This window comes from Rhinoraja longicauda, chromosome 39 (genome assembly GCF_053455715.1).
Source record: "Rhinoraja longicauda isolate Sanriku21f chromosome 39, sRhiLon1.1, whole genome shotgun sequence".
Lineage (NCBI taxonomy): Eukaryota > Metazoa > Chordata > Chondrichthyes > Rajiformes > Arhynchobatidae > Rhinoraja > Rhinoraja longicauda.
This window is the reverse complement of record NC_135991.1, coordinates 7,878,059-7,890,497: the sequence shown is the minus strand read 5'-3', so window position 1 is coordinate 7,890,497 and position 12,439 is coordinate 7,878,059. Positions and strand designations below refer to the sequence as shown.

The window sequence follows — 12,439 nt, the reverse complement described above, 5'->3', positions numbered from 1 at the left end:
ATGTCAGGGGGGCGGGACAAAGGAAGGATATAGGTGGAGGCAGGAAGATAGAGGGAGAACTGGGAAGGGGGAGGGGAAGAGAGGGACAGAGGAACTATCTAAAGTTGGAGAAGTCAATGTTCATCCCACTGGGCTGCAAGCTGCCCAGGCGAAATATGAGGTGCTGTTCCTCCAATTTGCGGTGGGCCTCACTATGGCACTGGAGGAGGCCCATGACAGAAAAGTCAGAGTGGGAGGGGGAGTTGAAGTGCTCAGCCACCGGGAGATCAAGTTGGTTAAGGCAGACTGAGAGAAGGTGTTGAGCGAAACGATCGCCGAGCCTGCGCTTGGTTTTGCCGATGTAAAGAAGTTGACATCTAGAGCAGCGGATGCAATAGATGAGGTTGGAGGAGGTGCAGGTGAACCTCTGTCTCACCTGTTTAGTTTGGTGATTCAGCGTGAAAACAAGCACTTCGGCCCACCGAGTCTGCGTCGACCAGTGATCACCCATTTACACTAGTTAAGTTTAGAGATACAGCGCGGAAACAGGCCCTTCGGCCCAACAGTTTGTACATTCCCCCCGTGACCACGTGGGCTTTCTCCGGTTTCCTCCCACACTCTACAAAAACGTGCAGGGTTGTAGGTAAAAATTGTAAATTGTCCCTAGTGTGTGTAGGTTAGTGTCACTGTGCGGGGATCGCTGGTCGGCGAGGACTGGGTGGGCAGAAGGGCCTGTTTCTGCGCTGTGTCTCTAAAACTAAACTAAAGCAGGGCATCGATCCACGTTCTCCAGGGACAAGTTACTCCAGCACTTTGTGTCTTTTCATCAGTGGTTTGTGTAGGAAGGAACTGCAGATGCTGGTTTACACTGAAGGTAGACACTGGAGTAACTCAGCGGACCAGGCACCATCTCTGGAGAGAAGGAATAGGTGACGCTTCGGGTCGAGATCCTTCTTCAGACAGATGCACCGATCAACCAAAACATTATGACCACTGGCAGGCGAAGTGAATAACATTGGTTATCTTGTTACAATGGCACCTGTAGAGGGGTAGGATATATTAGGCAGCAAGTGAACATTCAGTTCTTGAAGTTGACGTGTTGGATGCAGGAGAAATGGGCAAGAATAAAGACCTGAGCGACTTTGACAAGGGCCAAATTGTTGTGGCCAGACGACTGGGTCAGAGCATCTCTGAAACGGCAAGGCTTGTTGGGTGCTCCCGGTCAGCAGTGGTGAGTACCGACCGACAGTGGTCCGAGGAGGGACAAACCACAAACCGGCGACAGGCAGGGTGTTGGGCGCCCAAGGCTCATCGATGCGCGAGGGCAACGAAGGCTATCCCGTCTGGTCCGAGCCGACAGAAGGTCGACTGTGGCACAAGTCACGGGAAATGTTAATGGTGGTCACGGGAGGAATGTGTCACAATACACAGTGCATCGCACCCTGCTGCGTATGGGGCTGCACACGGAGGACCAACAGCTTATTAGGCAGGTGGGCGCAATGTTTTGGCTGATCGGTGTGCGTATATACGGCCAGTTTGGGTAACGTTGATGATTGGGTTGTGTCTCCCTTTCCCCAAATCCCGTGACCCTCCCCTCCCCCCCCCCTCGCGTGCAGCTACCTGAACGACGTCTACATCCTGGAGCTGCGTCCTGGCTCGGGGGTGCTGTGCTGGGACAACCCCATCACCTACGGGGTGCTGCCCCCCCCTCGCGAGTCCCACACCGCCGTCATCTACACCGACGCTGACAAGAAGGCCTCCCGGCTGGTCATCTACGGCGGCATGAGTGGCTGCCGGCTCGGTGACCTCTGGACCCTGGACATCGGTGAGTGCCGGCGCTCCGGTCGCCCGGAGAGCGGGAGCGGGAGTGTGCGCCGGGGCGGTGCGGAGGGAGGGAGCTTCACTGTGTGTGTGTGTGACAGGACGGTGTGGAGGGAGCTTCACTCTGTGTGTGTGTGTGTGTGACGGGACGGTGTGGAGGGAGCTTCACTGTGTGTGTGTGTGTGTGTGTGTGTGACGGGATGGTGTGGAGGGAGCTTCACTCTGTGTGTGTGTGTGTGTGTGTGACGGGACGGTGTGGAGGGAGTGTGTGTGTGTGACAATAGAGAATAGGTGCAGGAGGAGGCCATTCGGCCCTTCGAGCCTGTACGCACCGCCATTCAATGTGATCATGGCTGATCATTCTCAATCAGTACCCCGTTCCTGCCTTCTCCCCATACCCCCTGACTCCGCTATCCTTAAGAGCTCTATCCAGCTCTCTCTTGAATGCATTCAGAGAATTGGCCTCCACTGCCTTCTGAGGCAGAGAATTCCACAGATTCACAACTCTCTGACTGAAATTCCTCATCTGTGTGTGTGTGTGTGTGTGTGTGTGACGGGACGGTGTGGAGGAAGTTTCACTCTGTGTGTGTGTGTGTGTGTGTGTGTGTGTGTGTGTGTGTGAGACGGGACACAAGAGCTCTGCACTTTTTTCCCCCTTCTTAACAAGGACTTTATTCAGTATTTGCATGTTACAGTGTACCGGAAGATTCAACGCCTTTCAATAGTCACATGACATCAGGCAATCATTATAATACAATAGTGGCATCTTTATGCAAAATACGCCCCCCCCCCCCCGCGTTGACCAGCGGTCACGGAAGGCCTCCAGAGTCCCTGTGGACGTCAGGGACACGCAAGCACGGACATAGGCCCGGAGGGGGGGGGGGGGGGGGGGCTTGTGTGTGTGAGACGGGACGGTGCCATTTTAGTAGGCAAAACCCGCCGTTCGCTCTGCCTCTCGCAGTATGTGTGATGGTACCATTAAAATGCAGAATATATCTCATCTATCAATTAACAGATTTTTGTTATTTTTCTTTCGAAATGTTTCTGCAAGTTTCTGCCTACTAAAATGGCGCCGTGACCTACTACGGTTTTTAGGGTCGAGTGGTCTATCTTGTTCCTCTAGTATCTTTCTTCATGACTGACTTACGATGAAAGAATGGGTCGACTGGGCTTGTATTCACTGGAATTTAGACGGATGAGAGGGGATCTAACACATAACATTCTTAAAGGATTGGACAGGCTAGTCAAGTCAAGTCAATTTTATTTGTATAGCACATTTAAAAACGACCCACATTGACCAAAGTGCTGTACATCTGATTAGGTACTAAGGAAAAAATGAAACATACAGTAGCACGTAAACATAACAGCACATACAAAACAGTTCACAGCGCCTCCTCAATGGGCCTCACAAGCGAGGGAGTAGAAATAGGTTTTGAGCCTGGACTTAAAGGAGTCGATGGAGGGGGCAGTTCTGATGGGGAGAGGGATGCTGTTCCACAGTCTAGGAGCTGCAACCGCAAAAGCGCGGTCACCCCTGAGCTTAAGCCTAGACCGCGGGATAGTCAGTAGCCGACCTGAGGGACCTGGAGTTAGAGAGGTGGGTTAGAAGATTTTTGATGTAGGGGGGGGGGGGGGATGTCCATTTAGGGCTTTATACGTGAAGAGGAGGAGCTTGAAGTTGATTCTGTACCGTACAGGGAGCCAGTGGAGAGAGGCCAGAATCGGCGTGATGTGGTCCCTTTTACGGGTACCCGTCAGGAGTCTCGCTGCGGCGTTTTGGACCAGGCGGGACAGGGATGATTGGCTGATCCCAGTGTATAGGGATGTGCAGTAGTCTAGGCGGGAGGAAATGAAAGCGTGAATGATTTTTTCAGTATCGTCGAATTGGAGGAAAGGTTTGATTTTAGCTCTGGTACGAAGTTGGAAGAAGCTGGCTTTTACCACAGCGTTGACTTGCTTGTCAAACTTTAATGCAGAGTCAAATATCACGCCGAGGTTTTTGACATGCGGTTTGACTAGGCAGGATAGGCTTCCAAGACTGCCTGTTATCGATTTGATGGAGTCGGGGGGGCCGAATAGGATGACCTTAGACTTGCTCTCGTTTAATTGGAGGAAGTTCTGTGCCATCCAACATTTTATGTCCTCAAGGCAGTGTAAGAGGCTGTTTAAATTTGACTGGTTGTTGGGTTTCAGGGGGAGGTAAAGCTGAGTGTCATCGGCATAGCAGTGGAAAGAAATGCCGTGCCTTTGAATGATTTGGCCAAGGGGGAGCATGTATAGAGAGAAGAGAATGGGGCCTAGGATGGAGCCTTGTGGAAATCCGCAGGAGAGGCTAGCTGGAGCAGAGGAATAACTGCCTATGTTGATGGCGAAACTCCTATCTTTGAGGTAGGAAACTAACCAGCTCAGGGCAGTGCCATCAATGCCAACCGCGTTCCGGAGACGGTCAATAAGGATGGTGTGGTCCACTGTATCGAACGCTGCGCTGAGGTCGAGAAGGAGCAGGATTGCACAGTCGCCGGTGTCGATGGCGAGAAGCAGGTCGTTGGGTACCTTCAACAAGGCAGACTCTGTGCTGTGGTGGGCTCTGAAACCTGACTGGAAACTTTCCAGGATGGTGTTTTGGTGTAGGTGCAGGCTAGATGCAGGAAATATGTTCCCCATGTTGGGGGAGACCAGAACCAGGGGCCACAAACAGTTTAAGAATAAGTGGTCGGCCATTTAGGACTGAGATGAGGAAAAACCTTTTCCACCCAGAGAGTTGTGAATCTGTGGGATTTTCTGCCACAGAAGGCAGTGGAGGCCGATTCACTGGATGTTTTCAAGAGAGAGTTAGATTTAGCTGCTGGGGGTAATGGAATCAAGGGATATGGGGAGAAAGCAGGAACGGGGTACTAATTGTGGATGTTCAGCCATGATCGTATTGAATGGTGGTGCTGGCTCGAAGGGCTGAATGGCCTCCTCCTGCACCTATTTTCTATGTTTCACTGTGTGTCTCACCTCGGGAGTGTGTGACGGGGCGGTGTGGAGGGAGCCTCACTCCGTGTGTGTGTAGGGGGTGGGTGTGGGCGATTGGGTTGGTCTGCCCTTTGGCTGAGTGAAACAATGCCTCTTCCATCCCGCAGAGACCCTGACGTGGAACAAGCCCAACGTGAACGGCGTCTCTCCTCTCCCCCCGCAGCCTGCACTCTGCCACCACCATCGGCAACAAGTGAGTCTCTCCCTCGCGCCAGCCGGGGCCGCCTATCCAGCCGAGCAGCCACCTCGCCGACAAAGCAGGGGGCAGAGGGGTGGATAGGTGCGTTTCGGGTCGGGACCCCTTCTTCAGACTGCAGGTGGACACGAAATGCTGGATCAACTCAGCGGGTCAGGCAGCATCTCTGGAGAGAAGGAATGGGTGATGCTTCAGGTCGGGACCCTTCTTCAGACTGTAGGTAGACACAATATGCTGGAGCGACTCAGCAGGTCAGGCAGCATCTCTGGAGAGAAGGAATGGGTGACGTTTCGGGTCGGGACATCAGATAATAGGTGCAGGAGGAGGCCATTCGGCCCTTTGAGCCAGCACCACCATTCAATGTGATCATGGCTGATCATTCTCAATCAGTACCCCCGTTCCTGCCTTCTCCCCATACCCCCTGACTCCGCTATCCTTAAGAGCTCTATCCAGCTCTCTCTTGAATGCATTCAGAGAATTGGCCTCCACTGCCTTCTGAGGCAGAGAATTCCACAGATTCACAACTCTCTGACTGAAAAAGTTTTTCCTCACCTCCGTTCTAAATGGCCTGGCCCCTTATTCTTAAACTGTGGCCCCTGGTTCTGGACTCCCCCAACATTGGGAACATGTTTCCTGCCTCTAACGTGCCTAACCCCTTAATAATCTTATATGTTTCGATAAGATCTCCTCTCATCCTTCTAAAAGGACCCTTCTTCAGACTGATCAAAGGTCTCCACCGGAAACGTCACCCATTCCTTCTCTCCAAAGACGCTGCTTGTCCCGCTGAGTTATTTTGTGTCTACTTTCGATTTAAACCAGCATCTGCAGTTTTTTTTCCGATTGTGTCGGAGTTGGATGTAAGAAAGCTGGAAGAGGAGGGGGCTCGTCCTCCACCTCTCTCCCCCCCATTTGTCCTTTCACCTCTGGCGATTGGAGTTTAGAAGGATGAGGGGGGACCTCTTTGAAACGTACCGAATAGAGAGCGGCCTGGATAGAGTGGATGTGGAGAGGTTGTTTCCACTAGTGGGAGAGTCCAGGACTGGAGGTCGTAGCCTCAGAATTAAAGGACGTGAATTGGCCTCCACTGCCTTCTGTGGCAGAGAGTTCCACAGTTTGTACTGTTGGACGTTCCAAAGTATTGCGTACAAGTTTGGTCTCCTAATCTGAGGAAAGACATTCTTGCCATAGAGGGAGTACAGAGAAGGTTCACCAGATTGATTCCTGGGATGGCGGGACTTTCATATGAAGAAAGACTGGATAGACTCGGCTTGTACTCGCTGGAATTTAGAAGATTGAGGGGGGATCTTATAGAAACTTACAAAATTCTTGAGGGGTTGGACAGGCTAGATGCAGGAAGATTGTTCCCGATGTTGGGGAAGTCCAGAACAAGGGGTCACAGTTTAAGGATAAGAGGGAAGTCTTTTAGGACCGAGATGAGAAAGTCTTTTTTCACACAGAGAGTGGTGAATCTGTGGAATTCTCTGCCACAGAAGGTAGTTGAGGCCAGTTAATTGGCTGTAGTTAAGAGGGAGTTAGATGTGGGCCTTGTGGCTAAAGGGATCAGGGGGTATGGAGAGAAGGCAGGTACGGGATACTGAGTTGGATGATCAGCCATGATCATATTGAATGGGGGTGCAGCCTCGAAGGGCCGAATGGCCTACTCTTGCACCTATTTTCTATGTTTCTAAGTTTTCATTCTGCGGGACTGGATGGGCCAAGCGGCCTGATTCTGCTCTCGTGTGGTGGGGGCGTGTGTTGGGGCAAGTTGGCATCATGTACGGCATGGACATTGTGGGCCGAAGGGCCCGTTCCTGCGCTGACCTGTGGTATGTTCTGTGTGACGGTCCCTTCTCTTGGCAGGATGTACGTGTTTGGTGGCTGGGTCCCGCTAGTCATGGATGACGTGAAGGTAGCCACGCACGAGAAGGAGTGGAAGTGTACCAACACTCTGGCCAGCCTCAATCTGGGTAGGTGTGGCAACCCCTGACCCTCTCCCCTCTCAACAGCACACCGCCACCGTTAGTCCGTGCACTCCACATCCGCCGCATTACCCCCTCCATCGTCTACAAGTCAGGAGACCTGATAGAAATAGACACAAAGTGCTGGAGTAACTCAGCGGGTCAGGCAGCATCTCTGGAGAGAAGGAATGGGTGGCGTTTCAGGTCGAGACCCTTCTTCAGACTGATGTCAGGGGAGGGGGCAGGACAAAGATTGAATGTAGTCGGAGACAGGAAGACTAGTGGGAGAAGGGGGAGGGGATGGAGAGGGAAAGCATGGACTATCTGAAGTTAGAGCAGGTCAATGTTCATACCGCTGGGGTGTAAACTATCCAAGCGAAATATGAGGTGCTGTTCTCCAATTTGCACTGGGCCTCACTTTGACAATGGTGGAGGCCCAGGACAGATAGGTCGGATTGTGAGTTGGGAGGGGGAGTTGAAGTGCTGAGCCACCGGGAGATCAGGTTGGTTAAGGCAGACTGAGCGGAGGTGTTGAGCGAAACGATCGCCGAGCCTGCGCTTGGTCTCGCTGATGTAGAGAAGTTGACACCCTGGAACAGCGGATACAGTAGATGAGGTTGGAGGAGGTGCAGGTGAACCTCTGCCTCACCTGGAAAGACTGTTTGGGTCCTTGGATGGAGTCGAGGGGGGAGGTAAAGGGACAGGTGTTGCATCTCCTGCAGTTGCAGGGGAAAGTACCTGGGGAGGGGGGCGGTTTGGATGGGAAGGGGCGAGTTGACCAGGGAGTTACGAAGGAACCTGATAGAAATATCTCTATGAAACTTTGGATAGACTGCATTTGGAGTGTAGCGAACAATTCTGGTTGCCTTATTACAGGACACATAGAAACATAGAAAATAGGTGCAGGAGTAGGCCATTCGGCCCTTCGAGCCTGCACCGCCATTCAATATGATCATGGCTGATCACCCACAATCAGTACCCCGTTCCTGCTTTTTCTCCGCATCCCTTGATTCCGTTAGCCCTACGAGCTCAATCTAACTCTTGAAAGCATCCAGTGAATCGGCCTCCACGGCCTTTTGTGGCAGAGAATCCCACAGATTCACAACTCTCTGGGTGGAAACGTTTCTCCTCATCTTAGCGCGTGAGGGCCTGGTGGAGTTAGTCCATGCACTCCACATTCGCCACGTTACCCTTTCACCTTGTGCAAAACAGTTTAGTGTAGTTTACTTTGGTGTAGTTTAATTTAGTTTGGAGATACAGCGTGGAACAAAACGGGCCCTTTGACCCACCGAGTCCGCTCCGACCGGCGATCACCCGTTCGTGCGAGTTCTATGTTCTCCCACTTTCTTGTCCAATCCCCCACACACACCCGGGAGCGTCTCTGGGACGAGGGGGAGGAAACCGGAGCACCCGGAGGAAACCCACGCAGGCTGTCACAGGGAGAACGTACAAACCACGTGTGCGCACACACACACACACACACACACACACACACACACATATTACGAGCACACACGCACATAATGTGCGCGCACACACACACACACACACATAATGAGCACACACACACACAGACGCACGCATAACCAGCACACACACACGTACATAATGCGCGCACACACACACACATACACTTACACACACATACACACAAGCACACACATACACACATACACACACACACGCACACGCACATAATGCGCGCACACACACACACATACACTTACACACACACACAAACACACACACACACACATAATGCACGCGCACATACACGCTCACATACACACATACACTTACACACACATACACACATACACATACACACACAAACACATACACAGACACACACACACGCACATAAAGCACGCGCACACACACGCTCACATACATATACACACACACACTTACACACACAAACACACACATACACACACACAGACACATACACATACACACACACACAGACATACACACACACAGACACACGCACATAATGCACGCGCACACACGCTCACACACACATACACTTACACACACATACACACACACACACACACACACACACACACACCACACACATACACATACACACACAAACACAGACACATACACAGACACACGCACATAAAGCACGCGCACACACACGCTCACATACATATACACACACATACACTTACACACACAAACACACACATACACACACACAGACACATACACATACACACACACACAGACATACACACACACAGACACACGCACATAATGCACGCGCACACACACATACACTTACACACACATACACACACACACACACACACACACACATACACACATACACACACACACACAAACACAGACACATACACAGACACACGCACATAATGCACACGCACATAAAGCACGCGCACACACACGCTCACATACATATACACACATACACTTACACACACAAACACACACAAACACACACACAGACACATACACACACACACAGACACATACACACACACAGACACACGCACATAATGCACGCGCACACACGCTCACACACACATACACTTACACACACATACACACACACATACACATACACACACACATACACATACACACACACACACACACACACACACCCGAGGTGAAATCGAACCCGGGGTCTCTGGCGTCGTGAGGCAGTGGCTCTATCTGTGTCGGTCTTGATCGGGAGCTTCTGAGGGGAGGGGCAAGCCTCTGTGGAAGGGGGGGTGTGCGTGTGGGGACCGTGAATGAACGCCCCCCCCTCCCCTCTACCTGTGGCACAGACAGACACGATGACATGGGGGGGGGAGGGGGAGGGGAGGTAGGGTGGGTGCGGTGTGGGGACCGTGATATGAACGCCCCTCTCCCTGTGGCAGGCTCAGACACGATGACATGGGGGGGGGGGGAGGAGAGGTAGGGTGGGTGCGTGTGCATGTGGGGACCGTGAATGAACGCCCCCCTCTCCTCTCCCTGTGGCACGCACAGACACGATGACGTGGGAGCCGGTGATGATGGAGGTGCAGGAGGATAACCTGCTCGCGGGCCCGTGCCGGGCCACTGCTCGGTGCCCGTCATCTCCCGCCTGTACATCTGGAGCGGCCGCGACGGATACCGCAAGGCCTGGAATAATCAGGTGTGCTGTAAGGATCTCTGGTACCTGGAGACAGGTAGGCTGCAGCTGGCGTCTGCTCAGCTTTGCTCTCTCCTCCCCTCAACAGACTTACACAACTCCTCCCCCCTTCTCTCTCTCTCTCTCTCTCTCTCTCTCTCTCTCACTCTCTCTCTCTCTCTCTCTCTCTCTCTCTCTCTCTCTCTCTCTCTCTCTCTCTCTCTCTCTCTCTCTCTCTCTCTCCCTCCCCCCCCCCCCCCAATCTATCTCTCCATTCTCTCTCCGTCTCTCCCTTCTCTCTCCCCCTGCTCTCTCCCCCAATCTATCTCTCCCATTCTCTCTCCGTCTCTCCCCTTCTCTCTCTCTCTCTCCCCCACTCTATCTCCCCCGTTTCCCTTCCACTATCTCCCCCTCTCACCTCCCCTTCCCTTCCACTCTCTCTCCCCCCTTCTCTCTTCCGTCTCTCCTGCTCTCTCCCCCGTTCTCTCCCACTATCTCCCCCTCTCACCTCCCCTTCTCTTCCACTCTCTCTCTCCCCCTTCTCTCTCTGTCTCTCCCCTTCTCTCCCCCTGCTCTCTCCGTCTCTCCCCCTTCTCTCCCACTCTCTCTCCTCCTCTCTTCTCCCCTTCTCTCTTCCCCCCTCTCTCCCCTTCAGTCCCTCCGTCTCTCCCACCTCTATCCCCTCTCTCCTCCCCTTCTCTTCCCCCACTCTCTTTCCCCCCTTCTCTCACCGTCTCTCTCCTCTCCCTCCTTTCCCCTCCTCTCTCCGTCTCTCCCACTTTCTCTCCCCTCCTCTCTCCTCCCCCTTCTCCCCTTCTCTTCCCCGTCTCTCCCACTCTCTCTCCCTGTTTCTCTCTCCTCCCCTTCTCTGCTCTCCCCCCCTTCTTCTCCCCCCCTTCTCTCCTCCCCTCATCTGTCCCCTCACCTGCTCCTCCCCGCTCTTTCTCCCCCCCCCCCCCTCTCCCCCCTCTCCCTCTCCCCCCGTGCTGAGGGCTGTGAAACTGATCAGGGGCGCCACCGATTTCCCGACGCCTCCTTCGATCCCGACAAAACTACAAGAGCGCGCTTGAAATCCCCCTTCCCCGAATGTCCCGCCTGTAAATGTGTCTCCTGGGCCGGGTGAGGAGTTCGGGAGTTCCGCGGCTGATCGCCGGGTCGAATCTGCTCCCCTGCGGCCGGGCCTCTGGAACTCCAGCCCTTCCCGGCAGATCCGTTCCCCACAGCCGACTTCGCGGAACGTTTCCGGTACCGTTGAGCTCCCCCTCTGTTGGCCCAGCAAAACGGATAATAGGCAATAGGTGCAGGAGGAGGCCATTCGGCCCTTCGTGCCAACACCCGCCATTCACCGTGATCATGGCTGATCATTCTCAATCAGTACCCCCCGTTCCTGCCTTCTCCCCGTACCCCCCTGACTCCCGCTATCCTTAAGAGCTCTATCTAACTCTCTTTAATGCATCCAGAGAATTGTCCTCCACTGCCTTCTGAGGCAGAGAATTCCACAGATTCACAACTCTGACTGAAAAAGTTTTTCCTCATCCCCAGTTCCAAATGGCCAACCCCATATTCATAAACTGTGTGGCCCCTGGTTCTGGACTCCCCTAACATCGGGGAACATGTTTCCTGCCTCTAGCGTGTCCAATCCCCTTAATAATTTTATATGTTTCAATAAGATCCCCTCTCATCCTTCTAAATTCCAGTGTATACAAGCCCAGTCGATCCATTCTTTCATCATATGTCAGTCCCCGCCATCCCGGGAATTAACCTGGTGAACCTACGCTGCACGCCCTCAATAGCAAGGGACGTCCTTCCCCAAATTTGGAGACCAAAAACTGCACACAGTACTCCAGGTGCAGTCTCACCCAGAGCCCTGTACAACTGCAGAAGGACCTCCCCCCTTACTCCTAAACTCAAATCCTCTCGTTTTGAAGGCCAAGAAATGTTGGACAAATGGGGGGTACTCTAAATAGAACGGAGAGTCAGGTCAAAGACAACCGTGGGGGAAGGCAAACGTGAAAGGCTACAGAGACAGCGATCAAGAGTGAATTATTTTTAAAATGTAGAATCCTCTGGTGATCTTTGTGCTGTGAGAATATGAAAATGCTGTGGTTAAAGCCTGTTAAAGCGCTGTTAAAGCGCTGTTAAAAGCCTTGAATAAAACCAACTTGTTCGATAGACTCACCACTGATATTAGTTTGGTATTGGTGGAATGTGGGGAGGTGGGATTGATGGCCGAAGGGCCTTGTTGCTGCTGGTGTGTAATCCTGTGTTTTCTCGTCTCCTCTCCATTCCCATCCCTCCCTTCCTCCCTATCATCTCTCCCTACTCCCTCCCCCTCTC

General features: G+C 52.8%; 1 protein-coding gene across 1 annotated transcript in view; it reads left to right on the top strand.

Annotated features, from left to right (window-relative positions):
• The window catches only part of hcfc2 (host cell factor C2), a 41,334-nt gene that overhangs the window by 14,876 nt on the left and 14,019 nt on the right, over window positions 1-12,439 (top strand). Inside the window, 7 exon segments of the mRNA XM_078430235.1 lie at window positions 1,596-1,804; window positions 4,926-4,972; window positions 4,974-5,011; window positions 6,875-6,981; window positions 9,979-10,038; window positions 10,041-10,160; window positions 12,236-12,297. Of these exon segments, the coding sequence (XP_078286361.1) occupies window positions 1,596-1,804; window positions 4,926-4,972; window positions 4,974-5,011; window positions 6,875-6,981; window positions 9,979-10,038; window positions 10,041-10,160; window positions 12,236-12,297 (643 nt within the window).